At 42.0% G+C, this 23,221-nt stretch overlaps 1 protein-coding gene across 1 annotated transcript in view; it reads right to left on the bottom strand.

The window, feature by feature from the left end:
- Positions 1–23,221, bottom strand: part of DOCK3 (dedicator of cytokinesis 3) — a 566,279-nt gene that overhangs the window by 80,849 nt on the left and 462,209 nt on the right. Inside the window, exons 44-49 of the mRNA XM_054976377.1 lie at positions 21,958–22,124; positions 20,575–20,661; positions 19,499–19,678; positions 11,050–11,133; positions 3,942–4,058; positions 2,409–2,518 (exon numbers count right to left, since the gene is read on the bottom strand). Coding sequence (XP_054832352.1) covers positions 2,409–2,518; positions 3,942–4,058; positions 11,050–11,133; positions 19,499–19,678; positions 20,575–20,661; positions 21,958–22,124 — 745 coding nt within the window. The remainder of the gene's footprint in view (positions 1–2,408; positions 2,519–3,941; positions 4,059–11,049; positions 11,134–19,498; positions 19,679–20,574; positions 20,662–21,957; positions 22,125–23,221) is intronic.

Below are 23,221 nucleotides of genomic sequence, written 5' to 3'. Positions count from 1 at the left end.
GTCAAGGCCAGTCTGGACCACACAGCTTTCATAGAATCACAGAATCATAGGGGTGGGACCTCTAGGGTCATCTAGTCCAACCCCCTGCACAATGCAGGATATTCACAACTACCTTCCCCAGTGACCCTTGCTCCATGCCCAGAAGATGGAAAAACACTGTCAGGATCCTTAGCCAAACTGGCCTGGGAAAAATTGCTACCTGACCCCAAGGTGGTGTTCGGCATTACCGTGGGCATGTAAGAAGTGTCACGAGAACTAAGCATTGATGTAACCCTTCCTGCCCTCACTCTCATGATCTTTCTAGGTTCACAGAATCTTTGGTCATGTCAAGTATGCCTTGCATTATTGGAAATGCCACTGGTCCAGCCACTTCTGAATGTACGACCATGAAGATCTGATTCTACAAGGTCAGAGCAGAACAGGTCATCTCAATGTCCAGAGTAATGAATTCTGATGGAGATGGTTTTGATGCAAAAGCTGATTCGACCTCAAAGTTGTCATCAGACTGAATAGTATGGTTCAATATTGGTTCCAGAACAGTGTTGACCTCTGGGATCATGGTCGGAACCGATGAAGGTTTAGTTTTGTCTCTTGATTCTGAGAGAATGGAAACATAACGGCATGTCATGGAAGAAGTACTGAGAGAGTGGGTACATGCCTGGTGAACCTTCAAAGTCGTAAATGTAGTAATGGTATGGGGAGCCATATGGAGAATAATGGAACCAATGGTGTCTATGGTGAGGAGCCAGTTCAAAGCAATTGTTATTCTCAGATGGAACCAAGGATCCCTTCTGTGTTTTTCCAGGCTGTATTGGTGATAGCGGCAATGGAGAAATAGTTGTAGATGGTTCTATGGTTTCTGAAATCTTACCCTCTGAGAGGGATGGAACTGAAGTGGAATGCCTTCTAGGGATTGAAACTGGAGTTCTTGGAACCCTGAGCGGATTTAATGCAATCAAAGCATTTGGAGCTGAAGAAGAGGGTTTTTTCCTCTTTTGCGACTTAGAAGCCTATGTTTTATCAGCATGCTTTGAGCTTAGCTTTTTTTAGGTGGCTCTGACTGGCACCAAGATGGAAACGACAAAAGGTCAACTGGGACTGACTGATCCTGGGAGGTGATAAATACCAAGCATGCTGGAAGAACAGAGGAGGCCCATTCTGGGTACAGAGGTCCTTTATCTGTAGCTTTAGCATCGAAGTCGGTAGTGTCCTTCAGGGCTAACTCTTAAAGAGCTGCTTTAAGTCATGATGCCTTTTCATGGTGCGCTTTGGACAGAAATTTTTCACAGACCACACACTGTTAAGTTGTCATGGCCCTCACCCAGACAAAGAAGAAATTTGTCATGCCCAACCAATTGGGTCATCTTTGCTTGAATAAGGCTTTTGGTGCCCTGGAATTGAAGACCCAATTTCGCATCTGCTGTGGTTGGAACTGAGGAGTTGAAAGAAAACACATCCTTCTTAAGTGGAGGCAAAAGAAGAACTGAGGGAGGGAGCTACTTGACCCACCTTTTATAACTGCGCCTGGGGGAAAAGAGGGCAAAAAGACTAGGCAAGCATCTTGTGTCTTTAGGAGCTTTAGAACGTTTGCAGCTAGTCTGTGAATGTGCAGTTCCCATGTGGGACTGCACAGAAGACATGACAATGAACTCTTAACTATTCCCCATAGAGGGAAGGACAATAAATATGAAATAGCTTCAATAATAAAAAATAATAATTTTCAACTAATAACTGGTTTTGCAACCACAAAATGAAAACATATATACAAAGGCATATTAATAATGTAACAACAATAAAGTATAATTAAGTCAACCACAAAGACTTCAACCATTACCTATATAGACTTCAAGCTAATTTATAAATTATTAGGAAGATGGAAGTTTTCAGAAGTTAATACACATTCATTGCTTTGTTCCCATGCTATCACAAATGGAGCAAATTTGCAGAAGTGAGTTTTGCTTCCTCCCCATTCCTATTGAAGCAGCCTAATTCCCCAACTGCTCCTGGAGATGGGGGAATCTTAGGAATAAAACAGTATGTGGCATGGGGGAAGGCTGCAGTGATTTGGCAGAGATGTCTGTCCCTGTCTCTTACATAATCCTCCTCAACTTGTGCAAGAGGTAAATGGATAGGTTTCTACTGGTCCTAATTGCTCCATTCATTATAGTAGATAATCCAACATATTGTTCTTAATAATTCAGCAAAAACAACCATTAAATAATTATCCTCATACAAATATTCTTTCCTCCCCAAAATAACCCCAATTAATGAAGAAGAATGGAATTCATTATAACTCTTAGTCTATCTGTACACAGCAGCTATGCAGCTATTATTTCATTCTAGACTTTATTCTAGAAATACTGCTATATAAAAATCTTCTGTATATAGAAATTATTAAAAATAAATACCTATGACGATGTACCAGTTTGATGCTCTCTGGACTCATTGGACTATGTGATACAAGCATATTGCTACGTGGAGTACAGGCTGGACTCAATTTATCCAAAGCAGGCAATTCCTGTCAAGGAGGAGAAAATGGTTGTGCTTGTAAAAAAACTAAAAACCTAGACATTGCTTTAGTTTATGGAGCAAGATATTCCACATGAGAGCATTTGCAAAATGCCATTAAAAAGAGTGTGTCTCCTCTGTGGTGGCAGATCAAGTATGCATGATTCCTATGTGTTTCTATTAATTCTCTAGTGGTTAATTCTCTATTTAGAGTTAATTCAATCAAAGCCCACTGAAAACAATGGACTTAGATTGGAGTAATCCTACTATATAAAAGGCAAACCATATTGGTGACGAATCACCTTTTATCCACATGCAGGTGCATTGCCGATGACTCTGCCCTTGAGGCCACTGCGAAGCACCTGCTTACCACTGGGAGGGGGGACCACCAAATCGACAGCCTCCAGGCCGCTGCGAAGTGCTCATTTGCTGATGGGAGGGGTGCTCAGGCTGTCGATTCACTGAGTCCCTTTGTGGCAGCAAGCAGGCACTTCGCAATGGCCCAGGCCAGAGCAGGAGGGTGCTGAGGAGAAGAAGAGCAAAATATAAATTAATCTTTGTGCAGGCACATTGCTGGGAGGGGGCTACTGAATCGACGGCCTAAGCACGCCTCCCTGCACTTCCCCTGAGGGTTCCTGAGGAGAAGGCGGAAGCCCCAGTGGTGCTGGATGCCTGTCCACACTTGACTGGGAGGGGTCCTTGCTGGATCCTGTGGAGCTTATTCTTCCTAAAGAAGCCAGACTGCAATCCTGAAGGCAGTTTCCTCAGAGTAAGTTCTACTGAATAGCACAGGCCTTACGTCCAAGTAGACCTTCTTAGGGATCCTTCCCACCCACTGCTTTTTTTCTTCTCTCTTGCTGTCAACATACATGTTCATAAGTGAGAGAGACAGTTTCTATAAACAATGCCATGTCCAAAAAGGCAGTTAACAGCAGAAGAACAAAATCTTTCACCATTCATGAAAAATAAAAAAAAATGACCAACAACAATTTTTTGGAGCCTGTTGCATTTTTTCACACAATGGGCTTTGTTGCTAGTTCTGCATAAGATTGCACAGCAAAAGTCATAATAGAATTTTACTATCATCATCAATATATCTAATTCTCAACATGGATCCAGAAATTGGAGCCATGAATTGACAAGACAGATCTAAAAAGCCGAACAATACTTTTGCCAATGTCCAGGTGGTAGCTGCAGATCTCCTGGAATTAAGTGCAGTTATTATTGCAACTGCTCTCCAGGCTACAGAGACCAGTTTACCCTGGAGAAAATGGCTGGTTTGAAGGGTAGAGTCTATGGCATTATACCCCAGTGATTTCCCTCCCCTCCCCAAAACCCAAATCTCAAGGAATTTCCCAACTGCTATTTTATGGCATAGCTAAATATTTCAAAATACTACTATCTTTTTAAAAACACTACGATTATCAACTTACATGATACAAACTGGATCGCATCATCTGGAACTGGTCAATTAGTTTCTTATGTAGGGGGCGCATCTCTGGATGTACAAACTTCTCATGTACTGCCAAACCTACTCCCAGGATATGTACCTATTTAAAAAAGAAAATCAGAACATATACATTCAGCCTAAGATTTTGCATAATTATGTGTTGTGTACTTCTCTCACTGAAGAAGAAGTGTTTCTAAACATTTGTAGCTCCATTTGTCAGACTATTCATGATTGCTAAATCTAGATTTCAGATTTCATCAACAAACAACTGGGAAGAGGACACAGGCTGATGGTATGGGACAAATAATCTTAGCAACCTAAGAACTCTCTTGCTAGATCAGACCAGGGTTCTGTTTAATCCAATTCCTTGTTTCCAAGCCTCATTCAACATGGAGACTGTTCTCCATGTGGTTCTCACTGTTGTTGAGAATGCAGGGGCATTAGCACTGGCAACAGGGCATCCAGATGGAAGTTTTCTTTGCATTTCCCTTGCCTGAACCCTCCATGGGCGTTTAAAGTTTCGCCTAGTGCTGAATCATAAAAACATCTTATTAGATATTTTACCTAGTAGTATTATAGTATGAATATGTGTTTATGAAAAAATTAACTTCCTTTGTATAATAGACCAATCTTAGAATTTTAGGGAAAAAAGGAAGACTGGCTTTTTTGAATAGGTGGGCCACCACCCCAGCCACATCAAGCAATCCATTGTGTATAGCCAAGCCCTATGCTATAGTTGCATCTGCTCAAACCTCTCAGACAGAGATAGTCACTTAAAGGATCTGCAAATGACATTTTTTCAATTACAGTATCCCTCTGACATAGTGAAAAAGATTATTGGAAAGGCCAGAATGACACCCAGGGACAGCTTGCTACAAGACAAGCCCAAAGAAAGTAATAACAGAACAAACAGGGTTGTACACACCTGTAACTATTGTTCATGGAGTTCTTCTGTGCAGGCATACATGAGACTGCACATGCACATAGGCCAGCTGCTCGGAAGACTCTTTAAAGCCTTTAAAACACTCCTTTAGGGGCCACTTCTCCACAATCACGAAGAGACTCACTTTCCCACCAAAATGGGCACATGATAGTGCCATCAGAGAGGCCAAAGCTCAGTACGAGCTGGGTCTGGCCAGGAGGGCTTGCTACAATAAGAAAAACTTCTACAGATATGTAAGAAGCAAACACAAGGTAAAAGAGGCGATTGGACCGCTGTTGGGAGTAGATGGAGAAACTCTGATGCAGGACAGAGAAAAAGCAGACTTGCTTAATGACTTTTTTGCCTCTGTTTTCTCCCTGAAGAACTCAGGCACATCTAGAGATAGTAGGAAATGTGGCAGGACACCTGAGTGGCTAATTGACATTGACAGAGAGGTAGTGGAGAGGCATCTGGCTGCACTGGATGAATACAAAGCCCCTGGGCCGGATGGGGTGCAGCCAAGAGTGCTGAAAGAACTTTCCAGAGAACTTGCAGAACCCCTGTCCATCATCTTCAAGGCCTCCTGGAGGACTGGGGATGTGCCACAAGATTGGAGAAGAGCGAATGTTAACCCAATCTTTAAGAAAGGGAGGAAGGATGACCCGAGAAACTACAGGCTGGTCAGTCTGACTTCTGTTGCTGGGAAGATATTAGAACAGATTTTAAAGGGATCAATCTGTAAGCATCTGAAGGACCACTCAGTGATCCGGGGAAGTCAGCATGGTTTTGTTCCTAACAGATCTTGCCAGACCAACCTGGTTTCCTTCTTTGATCGAGTGACCAGCTTACTGGATCGGGGGAACTCTGTTGACGTGATTTATCTGGATTTCAGTAAAGCTTTTGATAAGGTCCCCCATGACATTCTGATGGGCAAACTGGAAGACCGCGGAGTAGACTATAGGACAGTTCGGTGGCTAGGGAACTGGTTGGAGGACCGCACTCAAAGAGTGGTGGTCAACGGCGTTTCATCAGATTGGAGGGAGGTGTCCAGTGGGGTGCCGCAGGGCTCAGTTTTGGGCCCGGTATTTTTCAATATTTTTATCAATGATCTGGATGCCTTGCATTATTGAGCAGTCAGTGTGATGCGGTGGCAAAAAAGGCTAATTCAATCTTGGGTTGTATCAAAGGGGCCATAGCATCGAAATCGCAGGAGGTCATAGCCCCTCTCTATACTGCCTTGGTCAGGCCACACCTGGAGTATTGTGTGCAGTTCTGGAGGCCTCACTTCAAAAAGGATGTGGACAAAATCGAGAGGGTGCAGAGGAGAGTGACAAGAATGATCAGGGGTCTGGAGACTGAGCCCTACGAGGAAAGGCTGAGGGCCTTGGGAATGTTTAGTTTGGAGAAGAGGAGGTTGAGGGGGGACATGATTGCTCTCTTTAAATATTTGAAAGGCTGTCATTTGGAGGAGGGCAAAGAGCTGTTCCAGTTGGCAGCAGAGGGTAGGACACGAAGCAATGGGCTAAAACTACATGAACAAAGGTACCGGCTGGATATTAGGAAAAACTTTTTCACGGTCAGAGTAGTTCAAAAGTAGAATCAGCTGCCTAGGGAGGTGGTGAGCTCCCCTTCACTGGCAGTTTTCAAGAAGAGGCTGGATGAATACTTGTCAGAGATGCTTTAGGCTGATCCTGCACTGGGCACGGGGTTGGACTAGATGGTCTGTATGGCCCCTTCCAACTCTATGATTCTATGATTCTATGACCCCTCCCCCACAATTTTCCTGAGCTGTAGCAAGCTGCAACTGGATCTACCAGAGTGTTCACAGCAGGGAAGGAGGGAGGGTATGTGTTCCTGCACAGAAGAACTCGATGAAAACAGAGTTGCGCTTACCGTAACTACTGTTCATTGACGTCTTCTGAGCAGGCATAAATGGGATTGCCCATGTGCAGGCCTGCCGATTGGACATTTTTTTCTAGCTAAGTCCACTAGGGGGCACTCACCTCCCAGTCTGCATGAGCGAGACTTCCCACTGAAATGACACTGGGAGGTGGCGCCCCCGACCCTCCAGTTCTCTTGAGCCGCCGGTTCCACAGGTTAAGTATTGAAGAACTCAGCGGGGTAGGAGGGAGGGTATGTGTGCCTGCACAGAAGACGTCAATGAACAGCAGTTATGATAAGTGCAAATCTGTTTTCATTGTCCGTCTTCTGTGCAGTCCCACATGGGAGATTCTCAAGCTTTTTACCTGGAGCTGGGAGTGTTCTTCATTGAAACAAAGAATGGAGCACTGCCTGCCCCACTGCTGATTCTATTCTCTCCATAACATCCAGGGCATAGTGCTTCACAAACATCTCCAGAGAAGACCATGTAGCAGCGCTGAAGATATCAGAAAGCGGGACGCCCTTCATATCTGCATATTGATGACACCCAAGTCCGAAACTTCGCACCAACTGGGCAAGGGGGCGCATATAGATGTTAAACAATAATGGGGAGAGTACTGCTCCCTGTGGGACCCTGCACGCCAAAGGGTGGCGGGATGACAATTTCTCCCCAAGCGCCACCCTCTGTTCCCGATCATGGAGAAAAGAGACAAGCCACTGCAAGGCAGTCCCTCGTATCCCCACATCGGCGAGGCGGTGAGTCAAAAGATCGTAATCGACTGTATCGAATGCTGCCAACAGATCCAATAATAGCAGCAGCGTCAAGCCACCTCGATCCAGATGTCTACGAAGATCGTCTGTGAGGGCAACCAGCAACGTCTCCGTCCCATGTCCTGGGCGGAACCCGGACTGGAAGGGGTCTAGGGCTGAGACATCCTTCAGGAAGCCCTGCATCTGTTCCACCACCGCTTGCTCAATCACCTTTCCCAGAAATGGGAGGTTTGAAACTGGGTGGTAATTGACCAGGTCAGTGGGGTCCAGCGATGGTTTCTTTAAAAAAGGCCTCACCACAGCTTCCTTTAATGGCCGAAGAAAAATCCCGGAGCCTAAGGATAGGTTAACAATGTCCTCAAGCAAGGACTGCAGCCCCTCGGCACTGGCCTTTACCAGCCACGATGGGCATGGTTCTAAGGGACTTGTGGTGGGCCTAACTGTTCACAGGGTCCTGTCAATCTCCCCCCCAAAGAGTGGGCTGAAATGATCAAATATTGGCCCTGAAGATGGCCAAGAGGTCTCTAGCTCATTCACTGAATCAACTGTGGCTGGCAAGTTACGGCGGAGAGACAAATTTTATCAGCAAAAAAGCTCCCGAAAGTCTCACAGCTAATATCCGAATTCAAAATTTGACGGCCTCTCTCTAGCAAGGAGACTAATGACTGAATCACATTAAACAATTTTGCCGGGCGTGAGCTAGCTGATGCGATGGAGGCTGCATAAAACTCTTCACAGCCTTCACCACCACCTCATAGGCTTTCATAAATGTCCTATAAGATGATCTTGTCTCTTTGTCCCGAGATCGTTGCCACACTCGCTCAAGCCATCTTAGCTCCCGCTTCTTCCATCGGAGCTCCTCTGTATACCAGGGATCCCATCTTGCATGGGGGCAAAGAGGGTGATGGTGGGCGATTTCATCGATGGCTTCGGAGAGCCGGCACTGCCACTCCTCCACCAGCTCATCTAATGAACCGCCGTGGAACATTAGATCCTGCAAAGCATTCTGGAACCCAATCGGGTCCATAAGTCTCCACGGGCGAGCATAAATCAGCTCACCGCCATTGTGAGGGGGAGGGGTGGTATCCCCAGCCGAGCTCTCAGGACCGAGTGGTCTGACCATGGCACCAGTTCTACCACTTCCAGATCCACGTTTAACCCCATATCAAAGATCAAATCTAGTGTGTGGCCTGCTTGATGTGTAGGGGGTTGATACAAATTGGGAGAGTCCCAGTGCTGCCATGGAAGACACCAGGTCCGCAACCTGCACACAGGAAGCATCATCAACATGGATGTTGAAGTCCCCTAGCACCATCAGTCTGGAGTACTCCAAGGCCCACCCTGTTACCACCTCTAGCAGGCGCGACAAGGTATCTGCTGGTGTGCTAGGCGGTTGGTACACCAGACAGATAGCCAAACTCTCCTCAGCACCCCACACCAGGCCTACACATTCAGTGCCAGAGATCTCAGGGGCGGGGAGCGGCCTGAAGGAGAAAGACACTTGGGCAAGGATTGCCACCCCTCCCCCCCCCGACCTCCTATTCGGGACTGGTGGAGGACCGAATATCCTGGGGGGATCAGTTCTCCCAGGGCAACTGTTTCACTCTCCCTCACCCAGGTTTCGGTCACGCATACCAGGTCCACATCACTTACCGCAAAGAGATCTTGCAGCGTTGCGGTCTTATTGTTTATGGACCTGGCATTGCACAACATCAGTTGAAGGAAGGTTCTTTTTCCTAGCTCCATCACCAGCGTTTCTCAAGATGGAACGCAGGTTAGAAGGGCACCGAGCCATTCCATATCTCCATGCCCTTCTCATCTGAGACCAGCTCCCACCGTCATACATGGGACTGGGATCCCTGACCCCTCCTCCCATTGTCCACCATCATCCAACTTACTCTCCATTCCCCACAACAGCAACAGGCGAGCACAACATTAATTCAATTAACAGCAGTGAACAGAATCAGAACAGAACAGAACAGAAAACCAATCACAGTGACCACTGGGATTGGGGCTGATACAGGGGGATGGAGATTATACATCCCCTTAAGGAACTGCCCTGTAGTGCGATGCAAGAAAACTGTTTTGCCCTCCACTGGAGAGTGGAAGGTGGAAATGACTGCCAGATGAACCTTTAAAGATGTAGTAGCTAGGCCCTCGGATTTTAAACTACAGAGATATTCCATAATACTATTCAGAGAGCAGTTCATAGGTGCCAAATTCCTAGACTGAGCTCAACAACCAAAAACGCTTTCATTTTGCTTTGTATGACCTCCTCACCTCCTTGTAGAAGGCCTCCTGGTATTAAGCAATACCCTTTGTACCTTTAAAGACAGTGCTAAGTCCCTGCATGGATGTGCCACACTGTTAGATGCAGGGATCTGGGGTTGTGGTGATATAGCTCCCCGCAAGTCAGGATGTCCTGTGTCATTGGGAGGCGTATGTACCTCTGCTCTGACGGACTCAGCAACAGGAATCAGATCTGCCTGGGCCAGAAGGAGGCTATTAAAATACAATCTGTACTGTCTGATTGAATTTTGCTGAATGCCCTGGGGATCATAGGAATGGGCATGAAGAGGTAGAACAGCTTGCCCGGCCAAGTAATTTGGAAGGCATTCCCCAGAGACAGAGGATTGCTTTCTGCCCTGGAACAAAACAAGGGGTGTTTAGTGTTGTGTGCTGTGGCAAATAAATCCACTTCTAGTACGCCCCACTGAGCAAAAATTTGACCGAGACAGGAATTGTCCAGGGTCCAGTCGTGATTGGTATCTAATGCCCTGCTCAAAGCATTCACTCTGGTGTTGTCTGATCTTTTCTACTTTCTCTTTTCTACTGCTACGAGCAGACTAACTTGGCTACCCATCTTGGGCTGTTCCCACATGGCTTACCTGAACCCGGAACGCTGCACAGCATGCCGAAAAAAACCACGGAAGATCGCATTTTCTCTCGCAAGTTTTGCACGATGTTGCGCAACATTGCGCAAAACTTGTGAGAGAAAATGCAATCTTCTGCATTTTTTTCGGCATGCTGCGCAGCGTTCCAGGTTCAGGTAAGCCGTGTGGAAACGGCCTTGATCTTTAAGGAAAATAAGACTTTTGTAATAATGTAAAGTCATTGTTAACACAATTGGGGTTTCTAGATACTGAATCCGTGCTTGTGACACATTTTCAAACTCTTCTGAGGGAAAAATCAATGAAAGTATACTTCCATAGTCTTCATGGGAATCTATTTACTGATGAACCATCATTAGACTAACAGTGCAATCCTATACAGTTACTCAGTCTAAGCCCATTGATTTCAACAGGCTTAGAATGCCTGTTAGTAACTCTGCATAGGATTGCAGTATAAATTAGGTTAGTGTAAGATTAGTAGTAGAAAAAAAATCAGAAAATCACTTTCTAAATGACTAAATAAGGCTCTGACCAATTACTTTACTCTCAAATATTGAATATATTACTTAGGGATATCACATCTAATCACAACAGTTTTTCTTAAATCTTTAAAAGCACAAGAATACCTGTTCATGCATCAGCTCTTTCAGTTGTGCAATTTTTTCTGCATCTCCAGGGTGAGTGGTGATATAGTCTCTATCAAAAAAGGCCTGAGGGAGAAAAAACAAAAATTTTACAAGGGAGCTGAATGTTTCTTAAGGACCATAAGTAAGACAGAAAAGAGTCCAGCAGTTCTGTTTCTACACTGGAAATCATCATCCAGGTATTGTAGAACACACATGCAGATGCTGTACCAACTCTGAATCTCTCTACCTGAGACCTCTTACATGAGGATGTTCAAGTAAAGGGAGATGCAATGTTAGCCATGAAGCCAAGTTTTAAAAGACAGATCTGAAGGCTCTGTCAATTTCCCCCTCTCTACAGAGCTGGCAAAGATCACTTCTCAGAGGGGTTATTTCATCTTTGCCTCTCAGAAGGGAAGGTAAAACTGACAGAGCCTTTAGGGAGCCAAAGACGAAATAAAACCCCTGAAAAGTGATCTTTGCCTGCTCTGTAGAGAGGGGAAACTGACAGAGCCTTCCAATCTGTCTTTTAAAACTTGGCTTCCTGGCTAACATTGCATCTGCCTTCACTTGAGCATCCTCATGTAAGAGGTCTTGTGTAGAGAGACCCTCTGGCCCTAACCTCAAATGTGGCTCTTAAATTGATTTTTTTAAAAAAAATCATAATATGCTCATCTTTTCCTTCTCCTCTATTTTTCCTGTTCTATTTTTTTCTTGTCCATCCCCATTTTTCTCCTCTTTTTTCCTTCTTGTATTTAAGAAGTCCTATACAGAAAACAAACATACAAAAAATGATGGTGATTCTACTAGTTGGTATGAACCTCCTTACAGTCATGGTTCAGCTACCAATCCAAACCCTGTAGCTGCAGACCAATGGTACAGACAATTTCTCCTTACACAAAGGAATTATTCTTGAATAGTGCAAGGCACTCTTTTTGAAGATTCAAGAGAGAATAAATTTGATCAAAAATATTTCTTAATTTCTCTTACTGGAATACCACAAAAAGCAGTGGGAAATAAGCGATGTGGGAAATGAGCAACTTAAAAAAAATAATAATATAAAAAAGGGAGTGTGTATCTTGGGATTCTCAGTGGAGCATACATGACCCAGAAATGTGGGATAGCATAATAATTTTACAGATGTTCTTTTAAGAAATATATAGCCAATTCCTGACCCAGAAAATAGTGGAGTGGATATACCTTTGGGGCTGTGGCTGTGCTGAATATTAATGAGGTCAAAGATAATTCTCCCCTCCTTCTGAAAAGTATTTTAAGGCTTACATTTAGCATTAGTAAAGGGAATGACTTGTAGTATGGGATATGCAATGGGCTTTTGGAAGGCATTAGTAGCTTTATGCTCTATAAACAGATGCAAAGATCAGTTTTTTTCTGTGAAATTCACTAACAGGATTGGGAATGCACTACTTTACACCTCATTAATTACCCTAATTAGTATACTGAAATTACTCAAAATATATAAAATGGTTATGGCAATGCTTAGCTGAATATTAGGGGTGTACACTCGAAAAAGAATTGGGTTTCCTGCTTCGGGTTTACCTGAAGCAGGAAAAAAATCTGGAACAACCCTAAATCTGAAGTGGCGAGCCACTTCATGTTCGGGTATTTAAGCTGCTTTGATAAGCTCTGTAAATATTCAAAGCACACCGAAGATTAAAACAGCACTTCCCGCAGGCTTTTTCATCCGATGGGAGGGGGAAAGAGGGAGTTCCCTCTTTCCCCTTCTCATTGGGTGAAAACTCCTGCATGGAGTTTTGAAAGCTCAAAGCAGCCCTGAAAAGAGCTGATTTGAGCTTTTAAAACTTCCAGGCTGTCTTTTTCATCCAATGGGAGGGAGGAAGAGGGAGCTCCCTCTTCCCCCCTCCCATCAGGTAAAAAAGAGGATGGGGAGTTTTGAAAGCAGCAGCACTTACCTTGCTGTTTGCAAACAGTGAGAAAAGTGCTGCTGCTGCTCTACACAAAGCTTCCCAAAGTGTTCCGAAATGCTTCAGAAACCTTTGCTTCAGGACTTCCTGTTTGGGATCCATGGAGGTCTAACGCAGCTCCACTTGCGGAGCTGACCGGACTGCCGTTTTAACCGGCCGGCGGGGTGAAAATAGCCCGCGGCCGACTGCTCTCAGGCGGGGAGCAGGCAAAGAACGCTCAAGACCCTAGGGTGAGCTAGATCTCGGACGAGGGGGGGCTCTACACAGCGAGTCTCCCCCCGATCCTTGAGGTCCCACCTTGCGACGGGTCGGCTATAATCTCTGCGGCAGTTTTGGGGCCAATTCGGCTGGCATAAGACCTACATACCCAAGCATCGATTGGGGGAAGAAGCTGAGAGGAGAACTTAAAATCGAAACAGCGATTACAACCCGAGAAAAGTGAAGAGAAGGTAAAGATCATTATCTTCTGAGACGGGACAGATTGATAAAAACAGAGAGGAAAAAAAGTAGATTTTTAAACTGCAACAGACTAGTGAAAAGGAGGGGAAGACTCGGCAGGAATCGAATTTAAAAAGAGACTAAGTTTAAAGAAGTTATTAAAGAAATGGGACTATTGTTTTGAATACCTGTGGCTTTGGAGCTGTGAGAAAAAGACACCATCGCGAGATCTGCTGTGGGAAGACGGGAGACAGGAAGTGCGTAATAACAATAGAGTGGCTGGAGAGAAGCGGCCCTTGCTGGAGGGCAGGAAGTAGGGAATCGCCATTTTTGAAAGGGGAAGGGTCGCGGCTTCAGCGGAAGAGGAAGTAGGCCATCTTGGATTACAAAATCATAGAGAAACCATAGAGAAAAGACGCCCGACATTTTGGACTCTTTAAAACTTAATTTCTATAAGAAGACCGGGACATTTAAAATAGAAAAACGTTAAATTTTACGCCACGGAGTTAAGGAAGAGAGCGGATTCGTGGGAGCGAGCTAAAGCAAGCCCCACGATGTCAAAAAAAGAGTGGCAATCGGCAATAGAAAACCTGGATAAAAACCTGGACAAAAAACTTTTAGATATGATTAAAGAACTTAAGGACACGAAATTGGAGCTGATAAAAGAGGTTAAAGAGGTTACACAGACAGTAAAATCGGAGCTGTCAGAAGTGAAAAAAGGTATGGAAACAATACGAAGTGAATTACAAGGAACGCAGCAGAGAGTTAAAACAGTAGAAGACGCGATGGAGAATTTAGCAGACATGCAACAAACAGAGATGAGATTGGTGAAGGGGAGAATGTCAGTTGCAGAAACTAAACATATGGAGAAGCAGCTACGTTTTCGTGGCTTGCCAGAAGTGGAAGGAAAGTCAGCGCAAGAACAGATGACTGAGGTGTTGGCTGAGTACCTGGGGAAGGAGGAGGAGGAAGTTGTGGCTATCCTAGATGTGGCATACCGTGTGAATTCGAGAATAGCAACCCAGAGGAAACTACCAAGAGATGTGATTGTGCAGTTTACAACACGAAATATGAAAGAGAGGATTGTGACAAAACAGTTTCAAGATCCATTGGAGATTGATGGCAAGACGATTATTATAATGAAGGAACTGCCCAGATCAGTGTTACTGGACCGGAAAAAATATAAAGTGCTAATTCAGATTTTGAAGGACATGAAAATCAGGTACAGATGGGAGTTACCGGAAGGAGTGTCCTTTGAGTTTGGAGGGGCCAAAAAACGCATCAGATCTGAGCGAGAGATGGAGCGATTTATTAAGGACAATGAAAAAGACTTACCAACAAGATCATGAGTATGGAGTGTAAAGTATTATCTTGGAATGTAAATGGACTAAACTCACCGAATAAGAGGAAAAATACTTTTCACTGGCTACTAAAACAAAAATGTGACATTGTTTGTTTGCAAGAGACCCATATCAGAAAGCAGGATGTAAAATATTTAAAATCTGGAAAATTGGGCAAAGAATATGTAGCGGCCTCCAACAAGAAAAAAAGAGGAGTGGTGTTGTACATAAAAGAGGAGCTACAGCCAAAATTTGTTATGAGAGATGTGGAAGCTAGATTTGTAGCAGTGGAATGTATTTGGAATTTAAAGAGAGTGTTGGTAGTCGGACTTTATGCACCTAACGGTGCAAAAGAAAGCTTCTTTGAGGATTTAAGGAAGCATTTAGACGATCTTGCATACGACCAGATAATTCTTGCTGGAGACTTCAATGGAGTGACAGACTTGGAACTAGACAAAAAGACTACAACGGCACAAAAGAAAAGAGGACTATTACCAAAGCTTTTTTTTGAGTTGATTCAACAAGAGACTCTTGAAGATGTATGGAGGAGAGAATATCCTAAAAGCAGACAGTTTACTTTTTATTCTGCAAGGCATTCTACATTATCAAGAATTGATATGATCTGGGCCTCAAAAGACTTAGCATTATGGACTAAGGAGGTAGAAATAATGCCTATGGTAGGCTCAGATCACAACCCAATTATGTGGAAATTTGGAAAAAAGAGAAAAAGGAAAGCATGGAGAATAAATGAGGACTTGTTACAGGAAAGAGAGAATATGGAAATACTGAGAAGAGAGACAAAGTTTTTTATACAATACAACGTGAATAAAGAAGTACCAACCAATAAAGTTTGGGATGCTTACAAGGCGGTTGTAAGGGGCATACTAATGGACTTAAATGGTAGAGCAAGAAAGAAGAAAGAGGAGAAAAGACAAGAGATTGAGGAGAAAATAAAAGCCAAAGAAACACAGCTAAAAAAGAGACCAGGGAAAAAGAAGGTATACCAGGAAATTAAAATACTTCAAGAACAGCTAACAGCAATGAGCAATAAAGAATTGGAGTGGAATCTCAAAAGACTGAATCAAAAAGCGTTTGAGGGTGCTAATAAACCTGGGAAGTACCTGGCATGGCAATTGAAGAAGAAAAGGGAAAAGAAGATAATAAATAAAATTTGCGAAGATAACAAAACGTATTTGGAGCAGGCTACCATTAGTAGAGCCTTTTATAAATTTTACGCTAAGCTGTATAATAAAAAAGAAGTAAACAAAGAATCAATAGCGTCATATTTGGAGAAAACCAAACTTCCAGAAATCTCGGAAGCTTGGAGAAATAAGTTGAATAGTGAAGTAACTGACGAGGAAATAAGTAAGGCAATACAATCTGCAAATTTAGGAAAGGCGCCAGGGCCAGATGGACTTACGGCTAAATTCTATAAGACAATGGCTAATGAACTGGCACCATTCCTAAAAGAGGTGATGAATGGGGTTTTAAGGGATCAAAGGATTCCAGAAACTTGGAGTGAAGCGAATATATCATTGATCCCAAAAGAGGGCCAAGACCTGACTAATGTGAAAAATTATAGACCTATATCGCTACTCAACAATGACTACAAAATTTTTGCGAAGATATTGGCGGAGAGATTGAAGGGGTGGCTCTCGGAAGTCATAGAGGAGGAACAAGCAGGCTTTTTGCCAGACAGACAAATAAGAGACAACTTAAGGACAGTGATCAATGCTATTGAATATTATGACAAGCGTTGTGACAAAGAGGTTGGTTTCTTCTTTGTTGACGCTGAAAAAGCGTTTGACAATTTAAACTGGGACTTTATGTTTGCCACTATGGAAAAGCTACAATTGGGAGAAAGATTCATCAGAGCAATTAAGGAAATTTATAGAGACCAGACTGCAGCAATTGTGGTGAATGATGAATTGACCAAGAAATTGACGATAAGTAAAGGAACAAGACAAGGTTGCCCGTTATCTCCATTGTTGTTCATTTTAGTATTGGAGATTCTGATGATACAAATACGTCAAGATGATGAAATTCGTGGAATAAAAATAAAGGACTATTCATACAAGGTCAGAGCATTTGCGGATGACATAATGTTAATTGTAGAGGACCCATTGGAGAACATGCCAAGAGTGATAGATAAGATCAAGGAGTTTGGAGACTTGGCAGGTTTCTTCATTAACAAAAAGAAGTCAAAGATATTATGCAAAAATATGACTAAGCAGAAACAACAATTGTTAATGGAAACAACGGATTGTGAAGTAACAAGTAAAGTGAAATATTTGGGAGTCGAATTAACTGCAAAGAACATAGATCTATTCAAAAACAATTATGAAAAACTATGGACTCAGATAGAGAGAGACTTGATTAAATGGAATAGATTGAATTTGTCATGGTTGGGTAGGATTGCAGCAGTTAAGATGAATGTGTTACCAAGAGTAATGTTTTTGCTACAGACAATACCAATCATCAGAGACTCCAAACAATTTGAAAAATGGCAGAGGAAAATATCAGATTTTGTTTGGGCAGGCAAGAAGCCTCGAGTGAAAGTGAAAGTTTTACAAGATGCAAAGGAAAGAGGCGGAATGCAACTGCCCAATCTGAGACTTTATCATGATGCAATCTGCCTAGTTTGGTTGAAAGAATGGATGACATTAAAGAACAAGAAACTATTAGCCCTAGAGGGATATAAAAAAATATTTGGATGGCACGCATATTTATGGCATGACAAAGTAAAGGTCAACTCGATGTTCCTGCATCACTTTGTTCGGAGAAGTCTATACATAATCTGGAAGAAGTACAGAATTTATCTACAAGAAGGAACCCCTTTGTGGGTGGTTCCATATGAGGTGATAGACCCGAGAGCTGTTGATAATGAACAACAATGTTTAACGTATAAAGAAATAACTAAAACTGAAGCATCCAAACTTAGAATAAAGACACAAGAGGAACTATCACCTAACTACGATTGGTTCCAGTATAGACAGATCAGAGACTTATATAATTCGGACTCTGTAAAGGGAGGTATACGAATAGAGAATTCGGAACTAGAGCAGACCCTTCTTAAAGAAGATAAGAAAAGAATATCCAAGGTATACCAAGTACTGTTGAAGTGGTATACCGAGGATGAGATAGTTAAAACACAAATGGTGAAATGGGCTATAAACTTTAATAAAGAAATAACAATGGAGGCATGGGAATACTTGTGGAAAACTACAATGAAGACAACGACATGTATTAATATCAAAGAGAACATTCATAAAATGATCTATCGTTGGTACATGACACCAAAGAAGATTGCGCTAGGGAATTTGAATACTTCTAATAAATGCTGGAAATGTAAGAAGCATGAGGGCTCCCTCTATCATATGTGGTGGTCGTGTGAGGTAGCCAGGCAGTACTGGGGGGAAATAATAAGAGAAATGAGTGAAATTTTACAATTTCAAATTAATAAGAACCCAGAACTCCTGCTACTGAACTTGGGAATGGAGGGAATTCCAGCCCAACACAGGACGTTGATATTTTATATGACAGCAGCAGCTAGACTTTTGTATGCGCAAAAATGGAAAGTACAAGAAGTGCCAACTATTGAAGATTGGACTTACAAATTGCTGTATATGGCTGAAATGGACAAGATGACAAGAAAATTGAGAGATCTGGACTCAGGGCAGTTCAACACAGACTGGGAGAAGCTGAAACAATACCTGGAGAAGAAATGGGAGGTGGGAGGAAAACTGTGGCAGTTTGAGAACTACTGAAGTATTGAAGTAGAGGGGGGAGACTTTACCGGGGGGAGAAGAGATAAATGTGAATTAATAAGCAGTCAGATTAATAGATTGACATATATATAGATATATATAGGTTAACAAACAGAACATAGAGAAAATAATTAATTATAAGGACTAAATATAAGGAGCGATTAACTAACAATATTTTCTTTTTTTTCTGACAAGTTTTGTACCAAACTGAATGTCTGAAGATATAGATGGGTCAAATTGATTGACTACGTGAGGAGAGATATATAGAACTATTATAAAAAGATAGAATGAGTAATATATATAGAGAATAAGTCAAATTGTTTGATATAAACGAATGTATGATCTATATGGTTTATGATATATAGAAATACCTGAAATTGAAAAATTGGGATAAATTGTTTATCTAAGATAGAAACAAAGGCTTACAGTTTGGGCATATAATGTTAAAAATAGTTAAGGATGTACTGCTTAGAATAATGGAGAATATATATTTGTTTTAGATAGAGGAAGCTAATAAAATTAAGGGAAAGGGGACAAAGGGTTGGAAAGCTGTTGGAAGTCAACAAAAAGGGGGGGGAAAGGGAGGGGGTTAGAGATGAAAAAATTGGGGAAAATTGAATGTAAATGTGGAAATAATGGATTTAACCCAATAAAAATTTTTCAAAAAAAAAAAAGAAACCTTTGCTTCAGGATTCCCTAATTGGCTCAGCGATGCTGGGGCCAATTCAGGAACCCCGAATCTATACAAATCGAGCCCAATTCGGGTTAAAAACCCGAATTGGAAACCCTAAGTGTACACCCCTACTGAATATACATTCTGATCGGAACAATTTTAATATCATTCAATACCTGTTATGAAAATGTCACAACATTTATTACATTATTCAAAATTTAAAAATTCAGTACAACTAGAAAACTGGTATTGTGAAAGAGTTATCGCAAATCATAAAGAGTCTCTATTTACCTCCTGATATCGTGCTATGCCACCGTTCACAGCTGCATCTATAACTCCGTTCAGGCACATACTGAGTAGGTTGATGTTACCATGCATTTGTTTGTGTTGGTACTGGCTTATCAGTGTCCTTAATTCTTGGTTTTTGTTCTCCACTACTTGAATGGCATTTTCCAAGGGGCTTACTTCAACCTGCAAAGTAAAAGAGTACCATCCTGGGCAGACATGTGGAACTGGCAGGAAGACAAACAATACCCCCCATGGCCATTTTTTCTCTCAAAAGCCATGTGGGGTAGAAGGGAGGGAGGGCTGAAGCTTCTCCTGCTGCTATGCCATGCTTTGGAGTTGATCCCCACCTCCGTTTTTAAGGTGAGTCCTGCAGGAGGCTGATGTGAAATACAAGCTGTGCTGGGGGAACCCTTGACCTGACTAACATTTTACATATCATGTAATGAGAGCCTTATTGTAGTATCTACATTCTATTAACTCCTGTTTCTTGAGAAACTACCATATTTTCCACTACAAAAGTTATACACCAAGACACATTTTCTTGTATGTAATTGTAACTTGTAGGTGAATGTAAGTTGACCCCTCTTTTTTATGGCATACTTGGACAAAAAACTAGCCTTGCACTGGAGTAAATATTGTATCATGGGACATGTGACACAGACTAGTAGCACAGCATTTCACTTCACTTTACCAAACATTAGCCTTGGTTAGTAGTTACAACAGCAATTATATTGGGCATGGATAACTGACAAGAAAAAAATAACAATGTGGCAGGCTACCACTAGTGGGTTCTCTTTAATTACTCCGCATTGCTCCTCTAATTACGCATGCTATCTGAATGAATGTTAATGATATTGAGTTTGATCCTATAAAATCATGAGTACATGGGAGTAATTTCACTTTGAGTCAATAGACCTTCAGGATTGAGGTCACAGGAGATGCTAGGGGAAGGAAAAGCAGGGATGTTCATAAGATACAGGCTAATATAATTATATACATTGTGGACAGTTAAAAACTTTCCCACTCTTTTGCTGTAGATATCTATTTACTACTTAAGCAACAAGCATAATCCATGTTACCAGTTCTCTCCTCTCAACTTCAAACCACCGGGAGATCCCAGGTAAACTGTGAGTCAGGGTTAGAGTAGTGCGTTCAATCCACAAGCTCTGCAATGGAAAATACAGATGCAAACTCCAGTATCTCAAGTTCTAATAAACCACACAACTGGAGTAAATGCACATTAAAGGAACATAAAAGCATAAGAAAATCCCTGCTGGATTTCACCAAGGATCCATGTAATCCTGTATCCAACACTGGCCAGACAGGTGCTTCCACAAACAAGGCATCCAGGCAACTGCTCTCCCTGTTTGTTAGCTCCACCAATGGATTGCTACTGAGATACATGGTGCCTCTGAATCTAGAGTTCCAATTAGTTATTATGTCATTTGGCATAATCTAGAGTTCTGATGAGCTATAAAGGCATACAGTTATCTGGTCCTGTTTTAAAGCTATTTAAACTGGTAGGCAGGCACTGCATCTTTTGGCAGCAAATTCCTTTACTTAATTATGGATAGTGTGAAAAGTAATTCATGGGGATAAAGGCTACCAACAGCTATTAATCATGTTTCCTAAGTGGAACCAGGTTGGGCAGTACACCTCTGAATCTAGTTGCTAAAGAGGCATACAGGGAGAGAACTGGTACCTTAACTGGTCTGTGTGGGGACTTCCTGGAAAGAATCTGCTGCCCAGTGTTGGAAGCAGGATGTTGGATTACATGTACTTTGACCCTTTATGGAATGGCCTTCTTACATTCTTAACCTATTTTAGAATGGTAACTGAGACAATCTGGAGAAAGTAAGATTACCAAATTGATAATTTATTCAATTGCAGCACACTTTACCTATAAAGTTCAAGGTTTAAGCATCTGACACATAGGAGAAAAAAATCTGAATCCCAATGCAATCTGTATCAATGTTATATTTTTAAGATGGAGAGAATTTTCAAAAGCTTTCAAACAGTTTTTATATGACTATTTTATTAGCTACTTTTTAAAAACCCACTTTTAGGATACGTACAAGAGAGAGGGTGAATTACTGTAGCACAAGAGAAAACAGGCATAAATTATAATGTCCTATTAAATCAGTTCAATGTGTTGGATCCTACTACTTCTTTCAGAGAGACAGGAGTCCACCTGCAGAGTAGGAACCTTTCTCTGGAAGATTCTCTGCCAGAGAATGCCTTCTTTTGCAGGAAGAAGCCTCTGCATTCAGCTGAGCAGAATGGTATGATCTAATTCATCTGAATTTTATGGCATTTTACATATGAGTACTTGCTTGTATTACCTTCTGATACTTTATAATATATTTTAGATAGTTATCATCTAAGGCTACTTTTACTATCATGCACCTAACATGGAAATTAAATGCATCCAGTATAAACAGAATATTACTAAGCATCCCAACCTTAAATTCATTTTCTTTGTCTTTTGGCCCTTTATGGAATGGCCTGTCATAGCGGAACTTTCTGATGTTGTTAACTCGATAAAAGCTCTTTATACGATCAGGAACACGGTCCATTTGCAACACATCAATATTATCTGGAATGGGAGTCACTGCATAGATTTGCAAATCTGTGAACCGCTCCAGTCAAAGAAAAAGCAATACAGAGACACCTAACAAGATAAGCCAGGTCAGTTTCACACATTACAATATTAACAGGTATATTCAACATTCACGTTATTTAACCATTAAAACTGTAACATCTGAAGCTGCTGTATGTCTTCTGAAAGCATGTATTCAATGATGCAGTAGGGCAGCTACAATTTTCAATAACTCCTTGCCATCTGAATTATGTACTTATTCAAACTGTACAATTTTAGTAGATAAAGTGTGTAATACATAATTAGTGATAATATAATGTGCAAAGTACTCTTGAATCTGATCACCAAATAAAATATTACTTCCGTTAGGCTGAGTTTACATAAAATTGAAGTTTCTTTTAATTATCTCAAAGCAGTGAAATTACTAGGTTCACTAAATACCATTAGTACTGCAGAGTTAAAATTAAGAGGCACTGCTTTAGAAACATAAAATTTGTCGGCCTTGAACAGAACAATTCCTGTTTGAAATAGTTTTGATTCCCCACACTTGGGCCCATACCACAGGGTCAGTTTAAGGTGATTCAGATTCCATTTTACTTCGCTCTTCTTTAGATTTCCACATAAGGAAAGGAGGCATGAGATGCAGAACCAGCCTTTCCTTTGCTTTCCCCTTTTTTTCCATGTGCACATAAGGGGACTTTTTTTAAAGCTGCTATTGAGTCGTCCTTGATGCGTCTTTTTTGAGTGTAGAAATTATGGTCGCTAACTGCTCCCCGCCCCAACCCTTTTTCTTTCCCAGAGTGCTGATTAGTTGGCCACCTAGTGGAAACCACTCCCTCCCTCCCCAGCTCTCCACACACTCCCTCTTTATTTTTATGTTTTTTTTAAGCAAGGGAAGGGTCCTGACACGGCTGCGTTGTTTCTCAAACGGCTGTGGAAACTGCTCCCTCCCCAGCTCTCCACACACTCCCTCTTTATTTTTATCAGCAAATACATGAAAAGGGAGGGGGATGGCACAGGGTTCCAAACATTGCAATGTTACAATGCATGTACTGAAATAAAACAAAAGTCATGTTGGCTGCAGCTCCCATAAAAGGAGACTCCAAACAGACACATTTCAACACATC

This window comes from Eublepharis macularius, chromosome 4, assembly GCF_028583425.1.
Source record: "Eublepharis macularius isolate TG4126 chromosome 4, MPM_Emac_v1.0, whole genome shotgun sequence".
Taxonomy (NCBI): Eukaryota; Metazoa; Chordata; class Lepidosauria; order Squamata; family Eublepharidae; genus Eublepharis; species Eublepharis macularius.
Note: the sequence above shows the minus strand (reverse complement) of the source record. Positions and strands in the feature narration are given on the sequence as shown.